The sequence below is a fragment of the Rhipicephalus sanguineus genome, chromosome 4 (assembly GCF_013339695.2).
Source record: "Rhipicephalus sanguineus isolate Rsan-2018 chromosome 4, BIME_Rsan_1.4, whole genome shotgun sequence".
Lineage (NCBI taxonomy): Eukaryota > Metazoa > Arthropoda > Arachnida > Ixodida > Ixodidae > Rhipicephalus > Rhipicephalus sanguineus.
In genome coordinates this window covers 130,142,485-130,160,835 of record NC_051179.1, presented here as the reverse complement: position 1 = coordinate 130,160,835, position 18,351 = coordinate 130,142,485, and the positions used below count along the sequence as shown (strand labels likewise).

The following is an 18,351-nucleotide window of genomic DNA, read 5'->3' as shown; positions in this document are numbered from 1 at the left end:
CGCCGGTGTCTGTAACCAGTATCGCTCGAAATAAGAAAAAAAAAAACGAAATAAAAACAAAATTCCAGGATGGAACGAGGTTCGAACCTGGGCCCTCTGCGTGGGAGCCCAGTATTCAACCTCTGAGCCATGCCGGTGCTTGAAACTGCTTTGCAAAAAGGTCCTATACAGGCTTCATGTCGGGAAGGAACCACATTAGCATATGCAATATAGCGTGGTAGAAGAGTAAAATAAGCACCAAGTGTCGCACAACGCGAATTCTGTAACCAGGCGCCACACAATGCGAATTGCGCAACGAGTAGGTTGTTGAATGCTTCCAACCCATTACGAAGGACTCTGCTATAATTCTTCATCGTCATCAGGCACAGCATCAACAAAGTGCGCATAATGCCTTACATGCGTATGGCAGGTACCAACGCTCTCCGTAGAATGACGAAAAATGGCACAGTGCCTGCTGCCCTACTTCTAAAAAATTACAATGATTTATAGCGTAGTGGGTTCCTCGCAAGTGCACTTGTATTGCTTGCCAAGGAAGCCCATAAGCGCACGATCCATTTCCTCGGGGTCTCAGTAAAATTCTTCGCCCCCCCCCCCCCCCCCCGTCTCTCTCCCACGTCAACGTATGTTATACAGCATGACGGGGGAGGAAAATAGCGACCGGGCGTCACCCAATGCAAATTACATAAGTGGTGGGCCGTTTAAAGATTCCAACCCATTACAAAGGGCTGAGCCATAATTCTTCATCGTCATCAGTCGTCGCGTCAACAAAGTGCACATAATGCCTTACAGACGTGTAGCCGGTGCCTCGCTTCTCCGCAGAATGACGAATAATGGCTTAGTAGGTGCTTCCCAACTTCACAAAAATTGTGATTTATGGTGTAGTGGGTACCTTTCTAGTGTAGTACTTGTATTGTAGCCCCAAGAGAGCTTAACGGGCTCTAGAAACGCCGCTCTTCCAGCTTTCACTGTGACTGTGCTGCGGTTTCAGCGCAGGCCTGGCGTTTTTTGGATGCGTGAGAAAAAAGGCAAAAAATTACTCTCTGACGTAACCGAAAGGTGCCTCAAGTGCGTAAAATACAATTTCAAGTTATACATGCTTGTTTTTAAGCAAAATGAGTCTACCTGCGAAGATTTCTTGTCATACCAGTGGATTGAACCACATCGCCGTTGGGTGACGCTAGCGGTCATTCTTTCACGATTTTCAACATCAAATTAAAAATATAATTCCCTTTTTATGGGGCAAAAGCATGCTCGTTGCCGCCGATGTGACGAACAATCTTCTCATTTTCACCACAATCACAAAAATTTTTCCGAGCGGTAGACAGTCCCTTTAATGAAGTCATTCCATGATTACTTGGAAAAGTGTTGCAGAGCCCCACTAAAACAAGGAAACACCAGGTGCTGAAAAAAATAATCCGGTTTAGATGTCATCCTGACGCTATATCTATAAAGCCAAATTTCTTTGAAATATGTGACAATAAACACTAACCCATTAGACTCCTTACTGTAGCTCTTTTTTTGCAGAGAAGTATCCACAGAACACTGTACATCAATACAACCAGTTCATATGCCAAGACATGAAGCATATGAAATAAAATGAGTGAAAGAAGTTAATACAAAACAAACCGATAAATGTGAAGACAGCAACAAGAACATTCACATGGGTTACAAAGGCATGCATCCCTGTTTTAGTGGTCAACTCTATGAGTAAATTTATGTGCATTACACAAGGAACTGTTTCTGTATACGAAGAAGAGAAGGGGAATTTTTCAAAGGCTCCTTTTTCTTTGTTAGACACAATATTAATGAGAACTAGCAGACAATAATGCCAAGGAAAGTATAGGGGATGCTATTTCGAACAATTATGATATAAATGTGAACAAAGTAAAGTGGACGAAAAGAAAATTTGCCGCTGGCAGGGACTGAACCAGCAACCTTCGAAATGAAGTCAGTTTAATCAGGGCTTGTACAGAATATATGCATGAAAATTCTATGAATATTCAGAGTGTCAGCCTACATTAGTTCCTTGCAAGACTTTGGAAATGAGTTCTGTTAAGGGCCCTGTTAAGGGCTCATAACCGGGGTTCTTATGAAATTACGTTATGGGTTGGTTTCAGGTTATCAGCCCTGTTATGGAGGATAAGAAACCAACTTGAGAAAAAGATTGTGCATCATGCAGCCTGCAATGAAGTAAAAATGATAGGACTAACATTCAGAGATCAGAGGACGGCAGAATGGGTTAGGGAGCAAACAGGAATAGCAGATATCTCAGTCAGTGTTGCGGAATGGGCGCCTCCATTCCATTCCAATTCCGGGGAATTAGAACTTGCCGCAATTCCAGTCCTTTCAATTCCTCGGAATGAAAAAAACTTAGCCCATTCCCACACCGGGAATGGCCGGGCAGTTCAATTCCATTCCTGCAATTCCTCAACGTAGGAAAGGCATCTTGATATTTTTATCGAGTTAAGAATGAACACCCCATAAAGCTGATGTCACCAGATGCATTAAGAACTACAAAAGTACGCAAAACACATTACCAAGATCAAGGGATAGTAGCTTGGTGACATATCTCGTGCAGTACAACCAGCCTACTAATTCCAATAGGGGCAGTTCTCCCACTATTTATAGTATTTGCATGGTCAGCATGTTTGAACGGATGGTGATGTTTTAATATTGCTTAAGGTTAAATGTGTTAATGCTAAAATGACGACACAGCGTATTTTTATGCTGACAAAACTAGCGTTCAAGAGGACTAAGCAGTTTTGCCACGCGTCTGGAGCGGTCGTGAATACGGAGAAAACTAAGATTTCGTTAATAGGGAACAAAACCTTCTAGATCTGCTGGTATTACAGTGAAACCTCGGTGATACGAATCTCACGGGTACACCAAAAATATTCGTATCATCCGAAATTCGCATCACCAGAAAGCATGGAAAATTAGCACCCGACAAAAGAAAGCTGGCGTACATTTTCATTTATTGTTTGTCAGGGCTGCAGCAACGTCAGGAAGAATCCTGAATGATTGTCAGTTAAGGTTTTAGATGTCGGCAATCATACCAGCACTCGTAAATATACGGCCCGTGCGCGTGCATTTAATTAATGAACCAGGTGCGTTGTGACTCTCGACACTCAGATGCCGTGACGTGTCTCTGAAGGTCTATTCTGACCGTAAGAAAAGTGTTTTTCTTACACCGTGATTCTGACGCTTTGGCGGTGTGGCGCGCATGCCCACGCTTGCGTTCCCGTGCTCGCACGTGCTTGGCGCGTCTTCCGCGACACCGCGGACAGCACCTCTTCGAACCTGGGTGGTAGCGAACGTTCGTATCAAACGTCGCTGGGTGAAAATCGATTTGCAACAACCGTACTCCATTACATTGACGCCAATGGGCCTTGGCCGGGACCAACGAAAAATTCGTATCACCCCGAAATTCGTATGAGCTGTGATCGTATCACCGAGGTTTCACTGTAGTTGGAACAGTGCACCGCTTGGGCACCTTGTGCCTTTGCATCGAATACGGAACACTGTGCCGCACTGCTCGTCAGCAGTCACGCTTGTCAAGCGAGCCTCGCAAGCATGGATGGGGTGAGGAGAACTTTCTGTGTTTGCCAGTGCACAGGTATGCAATGTCTTTCTTGTTGCAAAGGTTATTTACATCTGTCAGGTACTAAACTGCTCGTGCGATAAAGATGAGGCTGTGCATAGAGTAATCGCCACTTTCGTATGGGAACCAGTGCACAGGGATAGTTTGTTTCTCCCTTCAGTATTTGCTGGGACAATGCATTTGTTTGTACACTGACCTATGCCTCGACTTCTCTTTTACAAATTGGCAAATCGTTCACACTTTTACACCACGCCTACCCTTGGCTCTGGCTAACTAAAGGTGGACCTGGAGAATGCGTTATGGGCTTAGACTTCGAAAGAACATGTACTCAGGCCTACATGACTAATCTGAGCATGATATTACGGTAGTAGCAATTAAGGGTGTAGCAAAATACATTCTTCCCCAATGTCCTTTTTGCTTGGCGATGCGAACGTGGGTATGTGCCGAGCCGTAGCAACCGAGCAAAGAAAAGATGCAAGGAAAAAGAATAACCATAACAATGAAATGATCCCACCCCGGAGCAGTGGGAGTGCGGGCTGACCAGCTCTCAGGTCGAGACTTCAGAGCAACAAACTCCAGAGCAACCCAGTCTATATAAGGACAGAATGGTAGCAGGCGCGTTGCTTATAAATGTACCACGCTTGTAATCAGCCAAGCCATTTTAAAAATACTGCTTTATTGTTAAATTCGAGGCTCTGACTTGCTAATGTTTGAAGATTGAAAAACAGCACGTAGACGAAAACATGCTCTATTTTTGAAAAAGACGTAATTCCATTCCCATTCCATTCCGTGCAAAAGGCGCTTAATTCCAATCCCATTCCATTCCTCCAAGTGTTGTCCCCATTCCATTCTGACGTCGCAAAAATGTAGAATGACTCCAGAGTCATTCCAATTCCGGAGTGGCAACTCCGCAACACTGATCTCAGTTGACATCAAACAAAAGAAATGCATCTGGGCTGGCCACATAATGCATAGGACCGACAACTGCGATGGGAAATGCAGTCGAGGCAGGCAGATGGATGGAGTGACGAAATTAAGAAGTTTGCAAGGATAAAATGGACTCCGCTCGCACAGGACAGGATAAATGGGAGACCATTGGGAGAGGCCTTCGTCCTGTAGTGGACTAAAACTGGCTGAGGAGGATAATGATAAGAATGAGTCATGTGGAAATACACTGGCGAGGCTCAGAGCGACCGCAGCTGTGACGCCTATCAAGAGAGTGTCACGTGGTGTGACGTCATGACTACCACGCATGCACAATGGCAGCTCAAGGTCATTCCGACGCGATGAATTGCCTTGGGAGACATGACTTAGTAGAGCTTATATTATAAAATCTTAACGGCAGGCAATCTTAACGGCAGGCAGATGCATCATGGAAGAGTGAACATCAGCTGGACAGGTGTCAACTGCCCATCTTGTCAAAGTCAACATGTGTGCATGGCATAGAACGCAAACTTCACAGGGACAAATGGCTTGCAGGAGGCCGACAGACGTGATCATGAACTACATATAACTTGCGTTGGATTGGGTTCGACCTAGTCTACATTATTCGCCAGACAACACAGGCATTGTCGAATTTTAAATGGGAACTTGCGGATATGAGTAGCAGATATCTCATTTGAGTGGACGAGGCAGCAGCAGTGGTGACACAATGCTCATGCGATGCCTCTTTATCGTGCAGCTTTTTGCGAGCCTCATGGAATCTTCAACGCTCTGTTTGGACAGCGTGGTGCCCCTGGATGCATCGGCAGCGGCAGTCCTGTTCACCGATCAACATAACAGCACCCAGCCAACCTTGCCCGTCACTCTGTCGAGAGACGGTCTTTGCTGGCCACTTGATGCGCCTGCGCTGTCCTCAGGCATCAGCTGTGCTGTTCCACCTGACCAACAGTTCCTTGTCAAGTCCATCTCTGATGTTATCGGCAACGGATATAAAAGACTTACAGCCACACCGCGTCTTCAGTGGGCGAGGCAGCAGCAGTGGTGACACAATGCTCATGCGATGCCTCTTTATTGTGCAGGTATGTTACTTAGACAACGCTTACTGTACTTGCTCAGACAATCGTTACCTGCTGCTGCTTACCTGCCCACAGACCGTTGTTTCTTTATATATATCTGTTTATGCCCAGCTTGTGTACTGTGGAAGTTATTTGTTCTTGAGTGGCGATGTTGAGCTCAACCCCGGCCCCAGAGGATGCAAGGGTAATTTAACGGGAAATACTAGCACTACTTCGGGTTTACCTGCATCATTATCAGGGGCGGTTGTGGGCACCAACGACAGTGACTCGGCATCCTCTGACAGTGAACTTTCAATTTCGGCCATGTTTTCCAGACTACTTTCTGGCCAAAATAAGATAAACCCAGGATATTGCTGAACTTCGTTCTTCTGTTAGTCTGTGCTTTGAGGCTGTCGAATCACGTCTTTCTGCTCACGAGTCATCAAATTCTGTGTCTAGTGTACCTAAAGAGATGCTAGATGTATTCCAAAGCACCGTCGAGTCTCTTAGCAACAAAGTCATCCAGCTGACGGCTCAGAATGATGACTTGGAAAATAGATTGCGCTGCAATATTTTGTTATTACATGGAATCGCGGAAACTCCAAAAGAAGATAATGCGACACTGGTGAACACTGTTTTTAAGTTTTTCACTGAAACACTTCACATAGATTGCCCACAAATCGAAAGATGTCATAGGATTGGCTGACGTTTTCCAGATCGTTCGCGCACAATTATATTGAAACTTCTGGATTTCCGCGAGAAAGCTCCAATTCTTAAAAATGTGTTCAAGCTGAAAGGTTCTGGTCAACGCATATCAGAGGACTTCTCTCACAACGTACGAACCGTCAGAAGAAAGCTATGGGAGGCAACGAAATCTTGCTGTAGCAGTGCGCATAGTGTATGACCACGTGTTTATAGGCGACGCGCGCTACAACTGGGATCCGCATTCTGACGTGATTGTGAAGCCTCACAATCGAGGCATTAAGGCGTCCACTGCAGCTACTGCTTCTAATCTTCATTGACATCCCCATGACTTCCCTGATAACCTCCACATTTTAAATATCAATGCTGGAAGTTTAGTAAATTCTACAACTTCTTGTCATTAAGTTTGTCTTTGTTCCCCCATATCATTGGAGTTGCGCAAACATGGTTTCATGGGGATATATCTGATGCCGAAGTGTCACTGCCAGGTTTTAATGTTATAAGAACTGATAGAGCTGACGGCAGAGGTGGAGGGGTTGCTTTATATTTGCACTCTGGCCTGACGTTCTCTGTACTTGATGCTCCGCTGCAAACTGAGTCAGTTTGGTGTAAAGTGTATTTCGAATCACTTACTCTTGTTGTTGGCGTCTTCTACTGCCCACCTAACCATATCGTAGACCCTTTGATTTCCCTGAATGCATTCATCCATGAAATCGCCAAATATGTTATGCCAAATATGTTACGCCAAATATGTTATGCATGGGTGATTTTAATGTTCCATATTTCGAGTGGCCTTCGCTGTCATTGGCAAATCATGACTCTCAAGTGAACAGAAAAGCTTTGCACTTCTCACTGATTTCCGGTCTAAAACAAATAGTCCATGATGCCACAAGAGGTACGGTGATTTTAGATCTAATCTTTCATAGCCCTCGGGTCTGCGATTGTGGGTATGAGTGCACTGTAGTAGACGGGATATCAGATCATAAGGCAGCATTGGCATCCATTTCTTGTCCTGTTCCTAAATCAAGATATGTACATACTACTTTTCACGACATTAACCATGCGGATGATGTTTCCATCATAGATACACTTAGCGCTTCCTTCAGCCAGTTTGAATTGCTTAGTCTTTCTGATAATATGTTAATGCTTTAAAGGAATTTTTCAGTGACCTTGTTAAGACGTGTCTTGCGCGCTTCGTTCCACTAAAAACTAAATTAAAGACCAATACAGAGCTGCCCTGGATCACTCGGGAAATATTGCATCTGTCGCGACGACTTGGTTGTTTGCGGCGTGTTAGACGTGCAGATGCTGCCGTTCATACTGCTCAATTTATTTCTCTTAAGGAGGAACTTCGTATGAAAATAAATGGAGCCCGTGATTTTTACTTCCAAGTAACACTTCCGGGATCGCTAAGCAGCAACCCAAAAAAATTCTGGAGCGCCGTTATACCAAAAGAACAAACAAATGATTATTTTGAGATAAATGAAACAGTTACGAGAGATACTTCTATCATTGCTAACGCATTTAATACTTATTTCACATCTGTTTTCACCCATGACAACTTCGTTGTTCCTCCTTGTTCACATCAGTCTCAAAGTTCAATTAATAACATTTTTGTTTCAATCAGAGAGTATTGAACTTGATTTTAAAATTAGATTCCAAAAAGAAAGGAAGTCCGGACAATACAGACAATGCATTCCTCACTAGATATTCATTATGGACTAGTCGCGATTTAACTATCATCTTTCAAAAATCCCTTTCAACCTCGAATGTCCCTCAAATATGGAAGTCCACTAACATTCTCCCTCTATTTAAATCTGGAAACAAACAGTCCTTATTGAATTATAGACCAATTTGCTATTACATCTAATTCATGCAAAATTCTTGAACACGTAATATACAAACACATCACTGAATTTTTGGAGTCAAATAATACTTTATGTGATGCTCAACATGGTTATCGGCGTGGTTATAGCACCGTATTCGAACTCAGTGAATTTACTCATCATAACGCAGCTCTCGATGTAGGCGACCAAATCGACGCGATCTTCATTAATTTTTCAAAAGCATTCGATACTGTATTGCACTGTAAACTATTAAAAAAGCTCTCCGTCATCCTTAACAAACAAGCATTAGTTATTTGTAGGGATGGGCGAATATTAGGGCGTTTCGAATATTCGAACGAATATTACAGTATTCGAATTCGCTTCGATACGAATTTAGATTATTCGAAATTTCGAAGTATTCGAAATGAACGAATATATGTATACATTTGACCGCACATAACCCCCTGTAAAGGTGGTTTCACTGCAGCGTCTGGTTGCTGTGCCGTGAAGCGACCCATCCAGGAGAAGTCTGCACTGCCGCGAAGCCACACTTCAAGGTTAAATGTACATGTATTTAAGTTTAAAAGTGTGTTATATGGGCATATTTGCACCAAGTATAGTAATTTTTAAATTGTAACGTCGACTTATAACCCTACTGCTATTCAAATCTTGATACTATTCAAGGCTGCTTCCGCTTCATTTCAAACCAAAAAAGTGACATTCACTCGTACCTAGTTCCAATCCTTAAAAATATTCTGCAAGGGTCATGACAACAATGCTAATTTTTCTTAATAATATGCGGTAAATACTATTCGAACTATTCGATTCGAAATTATTTGACCAAATTACTATTCGCTTCGAACCTCAAATTCACTATTTGCCCATCCCAAGTTATTTGGATTTCTTCTTTTCTTTCGAATCGGTTTCAGTATGTAGAATTTAAGTCTTTTCAATCATCTGTTTCCAGTGTAACCTCTGGCGTGCCTCAAGGCTCCATATTAGGCTCTTTTCTTTTGCCTAATTTACATAAATGATCTACCACACAACATTCCCGTTAAGATTCGCATGTACGCCGACGACTGCGTCTTGTACCATACGATTAAAACCTCCATCATTCTTAATGATTCATTCGCATCAATCCAAACATGGTGTGAAACCTGGCAGATGCAAATTAACTTCCGTAAAACTGTCTCCGTGTCATTTACAAAACGCTCTCTATCCTCTTCTTTTGCTTATTCATATAATGGTTCACCTCTGAAAAATGTGTCTGAATACAAATATTTAGTTCTTTCATTTACTAAGAATCTGTCTTGGTCACATCACATTGAAGTAATGTGTAATCGTGCCCTTAGAAGACTGGGGTACCTACAACGTACTCTACGTTTGTCCCCAACTAACACAAGCCTCCTGGCCTATCAAACCCTAGTTTGTCCAATACTCGAGTACGGCTCTGTCATATGGAATCCTCACAAAATATCTGACATCAAAAAAATTGAACCTGTCCAGAAGAAAGCAGTTCGCTTCATATATCGTCGCTACGATAGGTATTTTTCACCTAGTTGTCATCTTCATAGCCATCAGCTTACCACGCTCTCTTTTTGTCGTCACGTCGAATCTTTAAAGTTTTTTTACACTCTCATTCACTGTCCACGATTTCCTTTACTCAGCGACATCACACCCGCCAAACCAACTTCCACCAGACATCATCATGAAATGAACATGACTCCTTTTAGTCACCGAACAAACTCGTATACATACAGTTTATTTGTCCGCACTATTGAAATATGGAATGCGTTGCCCAGCCATGTTAAACCTTTACACGTGATGAATTCATTTTGTACATTATTAACCACTGATCTTCGGGCTCTGTACATTTTGCGTAGTAGTGTTGTATTGAAATTTTTCTTGTATTGTGTACCCACTCCTGCGATAGCCTATCAAGGCTGCAGTATCTTAAAATACATAAAATAAATAAATAAATAGTGAAGAGAACTGGCTTTGATTGGCTTTCCTCAGAAAATGTGCCTCTAAAATCAGCGTGACTTATGGATATGCGTAGTTAACTTGATTTATTGGAACAAAAACCACGAGTTTTTTTTTCAAGGATTTCATCGAGCTCACTGATATCCAGGGTTTCACTGAGGACTTTGAATTAATGTTCTCAAAATCAAGGATATTCACGAATTTCAAGGAGCTGTGCGAGCAATGCAGTTTGTCCATATTAGCTTCCAGGTTTCCCTAATTTGTATGCAGAACACAAAAACACCAAAACAAGCGCTTACAGAGCACCAATTCACAGTGAAATAACACAAGATCCCCGCTGTAAACATATCTTAAGATCATTGTTTACATACTGCAGTATACGAAAAAAAGCGCCGATTGCTTATCTAGAAAATATTTTCTTTCCGCTACACTTGCATGAGCATTAACATTGTTGAACAGACTTCCAGATACAAAAGCTTCTTTTACCACTTGTCCAGCCTAAACAAACGCATTGTAAAGACAGGCACAACTCCCTGAGATGCTCTCAACTGAAATTCAAACACTACAATTAGGACCATTCTGTTCACAATTTCAATATACAGCACAATAATCTTAAACATCACCTAAAAGGAGGGGTTTAGGCTGTACCACTTGTCCAGCCCAAACCAAACCAGTTGATCGCGCACGATATTCATGCGAAACAAGGAAGAACAAGTGGGCCACTGCATGGCAAATCAGGGTAGGAGACAATTCACAAGTGATATTTCGCGTATATGGACCAATCGAGAGCATCTACCATAATGACGTCATGTGAATCACAATCAGTGACGATCGAGTCTCATCATTTGATCAAGCACATTATACTACAAAATAATAATAACAGGAAGCGAAAACAATATCACTGGCTTACGCATGTATATTAATTCAGGAGTGGCACTAAGATGTCCCGCACTTACTGCTTACACATGCTTGTTCGCCAATCTGGACATATTCGATTGCCATTTCACCGTGTGGAGTACTGTCCATTCTGGAGATTTATTGGCACTTGCCGATTTATGACTAATGTAACAGGGGTGTGCGAATATTCGAATATTTCGAACAGAGAATTAACTAGCATTCTGTTTGATTCGATACTCGAGTCGAATAGTACATATTCGAAATAACGAATATTTTTCAGAGAATTTTCGAATAATCAGCATCGATGTGAGAATCCCAAAAGAAATGATGCTTTGGAACACCTGAAAGTCATATTTCTTCTTTCAATCACTAAATTACCAATCTTAATGCAGCCCAAGCTATTAGAAGATTGCCGGCGCTATATTGATAACCGAATGAAGGAGGTTCTTCTGAAAACTCCACACTTACTCAGTTTTTACTGTACTGAAGGTGCATCGTATTAATCAGTTCCTCTCTTCATCCCGTAATAACTGAAGCTGGGGGCTATGACTGCATTCAGGTGGGGGCTACAAATGCATTCAGCTTCATGAACAACAGACGTGAATGTAGTCATTGCGTGAATTGTTCTTGCAGATACAGGTCTCAACACTCATGTTTGCATGCTTTCAGGGCCAAGGCTCATGTTGCGATGATAGGTTTATCTGTTTCATTACATGCTTAGCTGTACTCATGGTGTTGAATTCAATACAGTCTAGTTTTGATGTCTCAATTTCATTTAAAAGCAGGCGACAAAGTATCCCCTTGATTACTATAGTCACCGCTGTATTTCAACCTACAGTAAAAAATATTTCGAAGGCTCTGGTCGGTGCTCCATACAAGCTTTCATAACTGTGGTGTTTTGAGTCAGTTAAAAGAAACCGCAGTGTTCTTTGGAGAAAGATTGTGAACATTTGTTCAAAATAAAATGTTGTGGAGTTCTAGGACTGTTTTGAAAATGGCTACTATTCGAAAACTATCCAAAGAGTATTTGTTTAGTATTCGTAGTCGATTCGGTGTCATCAATATTCTATTCGGTTCAAATATTCACCATTCGCATACTAATCTGCATTCGCCAAGTAGTGAGGATTGCTTGCCAGCTCAGCTGTTTACTCATATTTCACAGGCGTGGAACTGGCTTTCAATTTTTTCTTACAACAAATGTGGAGCCATACCTGAAGAAAGAGCTTGAGGCTCCGTTTGGGTAGCACTTGTTGAAAGAATTTTCTCTTCATTTGCTTGTGATGCTTCATGGTGGGTTAGTAGTCGCACTTGAACAGATTTATCTGTGACACGCAACGGCTCACACGCTGGCTCTGGTGATGTTTCTCCAGCTTTCCCCGACTCGCGATGGAGACCCGGTGCTGCCTCATGTTCTGGCTCTGCTGTGAAGTTATCCTGAAATAAATCACCTTGTGTTGTTGCGAGTGATCGTGCTAAAGATTATTGCTGAGGAAAGAAATGAAAGCATGCTTACATGATCTGTTTCGCTACAATGACTTGGTCTTGGCGTGTGCCCAACGATTGCGTCTCCAGAGAGGAACTGTCCAAAAAAGTGAAACATGGTGCGAAAAGATGAGTTACTGACACGTACACAACAAAAGAGGAACTTATGGGAAATATTATATTAAATATTTGTCATACGTTTAAAAAAACTGGTGAAACCACTGCTTAACGCTACAGTAAAATCGATTTAACAAGGCTTTAATGACACATTACATAGCTTTGTCTTTTAGCAGCACGAGTACTGAGCAACACTCTTGCTTCTCCTCCACGCATGTCCGATTAAGCATTTCCGATTTTACAAATATTCATAAAAAGTATGCTTAAAATTAGAATTTCACGGTTCTTGTTCACATTAAAAGTTGCAATTGTAGTGAAGAGTACGAGACGACGACGAAGCAGCCAAGAAAGCAAGCCACATCGTGGGTGGTAGCCACGCGACCCGAGCTTGCGCTTGCTTGGATTTTGGACCCTCGACGTTCCTCATCGTTCCTTCACGTTTGTACGTGAATAAACCACGTGACATTTGGTGGAGGTACGTGGGTTTCCCCTACGACCCTGGATCTTCGCTCCTGTAAGCTTCCCCCCCTTCGTGATACCAACATGGCCACCGAGACTCCTTCCCAGCCTGGCCCTTCGGCTGTCCACGTCACTTGTGGCGCCGTGTATCCTCAGCGGGACCCCCCCATCTTCTCGGGCTCCGGTGAATCGGACGTGGACGAGTGGCTGTCGAGGTATGACAAAGTCGGCGCCAGCAACAGATGGGACGATCCAATGAAGCTTGGGTATGTGCAATTCTACCTTGCCGACATAGCCCAACTGTGGTATCACAACCACGAGGCCGAGCTTCCATCTTGGTCAGCTTTCAAGACTGCTATCAAGTCGCCCTTACGCCGCTGCAATCTTCTGTTTCGGGGCCTACCATATCTGACGCATGTAAACTTGTCATTGCTGCCGACGCTGACGTAGCCCCAAACACGTCCACCCTTGTCGCCTTGACTTGTCCGGCCGCTCCTGACGGCGCTGTCCTGTTCGCCCCGTCAGAGCTGTTTCTCCGCCGCCACGCCCTACGACTGCCGTTTGCCGTACTCACCGTCGAATCCGGCGCTACCATCATGCCGATTGCCAACTTGCGCACCTCGCCCGTTCGTCTACTTCGCGGGGAATGTTTGGGAAGCATACATGCCGTTGACCTGCTTCGCTTTCTGGAGTTCGCTGAAGCCCCACTTCACCACCAGCTGAATGCCATGACAGCCCCTGTTGCGGCACCTCCGAAGTCAGACATTTTTCACCCTTCTGTGTCCCCGGATCTATCATTGGACCATCGACGCGAACTATTGGCCCTTCTAGAAGAGTTCCGCTCATCCTTCGACTGCGGTCAGCCATCTCTGGGTCGCACAACGAGCGTCACGCACCACATCGACACCGGTGGTCATGCCCCTTTACGCCAACGACCATATCGCGTTTCGGCGGAAGAGCGCCGTGTTATCAATGAACAAGTCGATGATATGCTCACGCGCGGAGTCATTCAGCCATCTGAGAGCCCCTGGTCGTCCCCTGTCGTGCTTGTGCGCAAAAAGGATGGCTCTATCAGATTCTGCGTCGACTACCGCCGCCTGAATAAGATAACTCGGAAGGATGTATACCCATTGCCACGCATCGACGATGCCCTCGATTGCTTGCAAGGAGCAGAATATTTCTCGTCCTTGGATTTACGATCGGGCTATTGGCAAGTTCCACTCGCTGACCCTGACCGCCCGAAGACTGCGTTCGTTACTCCCGATGGGCTTTATGAGTTCAAGGTGATGCCCTTCGGACTCTGCAACACCCCAGCTACCTTCGAACGAATGATGGATAACATCCTTCGTGGCCACAAGTGGAATACCTGCCTGTGCTACCTTGACGACATTGTTGTATTTTCCCGCGATTTTCCGACTCATCTTGTTCGTCTTCGCGCTATTCTCACGTGCCTCGCCTCTGCTGGCCTTCAACTTAACATCAAGAAGTGCCATTTTGCTGCGCGCCAACTCACCATACTAGGTCACGTCGTCTGCAAGGAAGGCGTTCTTCCGGATCCCGCTAAACTTCGTGCCGTGGCCGAGTACCCCAAGCCCAATTCCATCAAGACGCTCCGAAGCTTTATTGGGCTGTGCTCATATTTTCGTCGATTTGTGCGCGACTTCGCTTCTATCATCGCACCTGTTACCAACCTACTGACAGCCTCTAACGGCCTGTCGGCTTGGTCACCAGAGTGCGATGAAGCTTTCATGACGCTACGGCGCTTATTAACGTCACCTCCGATACTCCGTCACTTTGACCCTAATGCGCCTATGGAGGTCCATACTGACGCCAGCGGTGTCGGTCTTGGTGCTGTACTGGCTCAACGGAAACCAGGATACGACGAGTACGTTGTTGCTTACGCGAGTCGAACCCTGAAGAAAGCGGAGTGCAACTACTCAGTCACTGAAAAAGAGTGCCTCGCCATAATCTGGGCTTTGACCAAGTTCCGTCCGTACCTTTATGGCCGCCCCTTCGAAGTAGTCACGGACCATCACGCGCTCTGTTGGCTCTCATCTCTGAAAGATCCTTCAGGCCGCCTCGGTCGTTGGGCGCTTCGGCTGCAGGAATACGACATTCGTGTTGTGTACAGATCCGGCCGGAAGCACTCGGAAGCTGATGCGCTATCCCGCTCACCGTTACCGCCTGACACAGCTTCGCCGTCAGCCACGTCAGCTGTCTTGACGCCCCTTGACTTCGCAGACATGCCGTCGGAGCAACGCAAGGATGCGTGGATCTCCGAACTCGTCGACTTTCTGACTGGTTCATTGGTTCATCCAGCGTCAAGAACTCTCCGTCGTCAAGCCACGCATTTCGCACTCCGCGACGGCCTCCTCTATCGGCGTAATTACGCACCTGACGGTTGGAGGTGGTTGCTAGTGATCCCGCGCCACATGCGCACAGAAGTCTGCACTGCTTTTCACAACGACCTGCAAAGCGCTCACGCTGGCGCTCTGAAGACTTACAACCGCTTGCGTCAGCGATACTACTGGCGCGGCATGTACACGTTCGTGCGCAAGTACGTACGTGCTTGTACTGCTTGTCAGCAGCGTAAAGCTCCACCTCAACGCCCAGCCGGTCCACTTCAGCCTCTACCTTGTCCGGGACGTCCATTCGACCGCGTCGGCATCGACTTATATGGCCCGCTTCCCCCGACTTCCTCTGGGAATCGGTGGATCATTGTTGGCGTGGACCACCTCACCCGTTACGCAGAGACTGCAGCACTTCCAACGGCTACCGCAAGAGAGGTTGCGTTTTTTATCTTACGCAACTTTGTCCTTCGCCACGGTGCTCCCCGTGAACTTTTGAGCGACAGAGGGCGTGTTTTCCTGTCTGACGCTATTCAGGCCTTGCTCGTCCAGTGCAACATCGTTCATCGAATGACCACCGCATATCATCCGCAGACGAATGGCCTCACGGAACGATTTAATCGCACACTCGGTGATATGTTGACAATGTACACGGCATAAGACCAGACCAACTGGGACACCGTCCTGCCGTTCGTCACGTACGCGTACAACACCGCAACGCACGCGACCACCGGTTTCTCACCTTTCTTTCTTTTATACGGACGCGACCCGTCCTGCACGCTGGACACTATGCTTCCCTATACGCCGGACTCGTCTGAATATACTGCGATTTCTGACGTTGCCAGATACGCCGAAGATTGCAGACAATTAGCCCGTTCGCTGACCACCGAGGACCAAGGCCACCAAAAGCTACGGCACGACACCGACCGACCTCTCTCTACTTTCACGACTGGTGACCTCGTTTGGCTCTGGATCCCATCGAGCACTCCTGGCCTTTCCTCGAAATTGCGTGCCCGATATCAGGGGCCCTACCGCATTCTTTCTCGCACGTCTCCTGTCGATTATGAGGTTGAGCCTCTGACAGCATCCCACGATTTACGTCGTCGTGGTCGGGAAATCGTCCATGTCAGCCGCCTGAAGCCGTACTACGACCCCGCTATACTGACAACGCCTTAGGTCGCCAGGATGGCTCCGCTATTCACCAGGGGCCAATGTAGTGAAGAGTACGAGACGACGACGAAGCAGCCAAGAAAGCAAGCCACATCGTGGGTGGTAGCCACGCGACCCGAGCTTGCGCTTGCTTGGATTTTGGACCCTCGACGTTCCTCATCGTTCCTTCACGTTTGTACGTGAATAAACCACGTGACACAATAGATATATATGATACCAGAGCAGAACTGGAGTTCAGACAAGGGCCAATTAACTGTTAGTATAATTAAGGACACTTCAGCTTCCTGAAACATTGTGAGCAGCTAGAGTAGTAAGGAAAGCCAAGCTAGTTGGTACGAATGCCTTGTGGAATAGCGCAAAAAACACGGGGACACAAGCAAGAGAGACAACACAGGCAGTACTTTACCACTGACGTTTATTTTCAGAAAGACAACATACAAACATACATCTGGTCATGTGCAATGACTCCATCCTACCGCAAAATATAATCACGTAGTTCCTTATCCGACAAGAATAAAATGTTAATGAGCACTAACAGACAACAATGCCAAGGAAAGTATAGGGGACGTTATTAATAGTAAATGTAATGTAAACGTGAAGAAAGAAAAGTGGACAAAAAGATAGCTTGCCGCGGGCAGGGACCGAACCTGTGACCTTCGAATAACGCATGCGATACTCTACCAACTGAGCTACCGCGTCAGCCATCCCGCCGTCCACTGTGTGGGGTATATATGTGTATTTAAACGTGGGAGCGTCAGTCAGCGCCGCCAGTAGCCATGACGGCGAGTGTGGAACACTCTTTTGTCGCCTGTTGGTGTCACGTAGCACGTGAACTTATAACGAGCTGGCAGCTGACCAATAATCCCTCGCATACCAACTGAAAGCATGAAGTCTGCCAGAACGAGACCCTCACTATAAATGAAGGAAAGAAGTGTTAATTTTAAGGGCTCGATTTTATTTGTTTTACACAATATTAATGAGCACTAACAGACAATAATGCCAAGGAAAGTATAGGGGACGTTATTAGTAGTATATATAATGTAAATGTGAAGAAAGAAAAGTGCACGAAAAGATAGCTTGCCGCAGGCAGGGACCCAGCCTGTGACCTTCGAATACCGCATGCGATGCTCTACCAACTGAGCTACCGCGGCAGCCATCCCCCCCATCCACTTTATGGGGTATATATGTGTTTTTAAACGTGGGAGCATCAGTCAGCGCCGCCAGTAGCCATGACGGCGAGTGTGGAACACTCTTTTTCCGCCTGTTGGTGTCACGTAGCACGTGAACTTATTACGAGCTGGCAGCTGACCAATAATCCCTCGCATACCACCTGAAAGCATCAAGTCTGCCAGAAAGAGACCCTCGCTATGTATGAAGGAAAGAAGTGGAAATTTTAAGGGCTCGTTTTTCTTTGTTTTACACAATATTAATGAGCACTGACAGAGAATAATGCCAAGGAAAGTATAGGGGACGTTATTAGTAGTAAATGTAATGTAAATGTGAAGAAAGAAAAGTGCATGAAAAGATAGCTTGCCGTGGGCAGGGACCGAACCTGTGACCATCGAATAACGCGTACGATGCTCTACCAACTGAGCTACCGCGGCAGCCATCCCCCCGTCCACTTTATGGGGTATATATGTGTATTTAAACGTGGGAGTGTCGGTCAGTGCCTCCATATATACCCCATAAAGTGGGGCGCCGCGGTAGCTCAGTTGGTAGAGCATCGGACGCGTTATTCGAAGGTCGCAGGTTCGGTCCCTGCCCGCGGC

General features: G+C 45.3%; 1 protein-coding gene across 14 annotated transcripts in view; it reads right to left on the bottom strand.

Annotated features, from left to right (window-relative positions):
• LOC119390679 (gastrula zinc finger protein XlCGF8.2DB-like) overlaps nucleotides 1–18,351 on the bottom strand; it is a 170,833-nt gene that overhangs the window by 150,372 nt on the left and 2,110 nt on the right. For all 14 annotated transcript variants that reach the window (XR_007415957.1, XR_007415952.1, XR_007415958.1 and 11 more), the window contains exons 2-3: nucleotides 12,520–12,585; nucleotides 12,218–12,440 (exon numbers count right to left, since the gene is read on the bottom strand). Coding sequence is in view for 7 of the 14 variants with exons in the window: in XM_049415101.1 (XP_049271058.1) it covers nucleotides 12,218–12,440; nucleotides 12,520–12,585 (289 nt within the window). In the remaining 7 variants the exon portion in view is untranslated. The remainder of the gene's footprint in view (nucleotides 1–12,217; nucleotides 12,441–12,519; nucleotides 12,586–18,351) is intronic.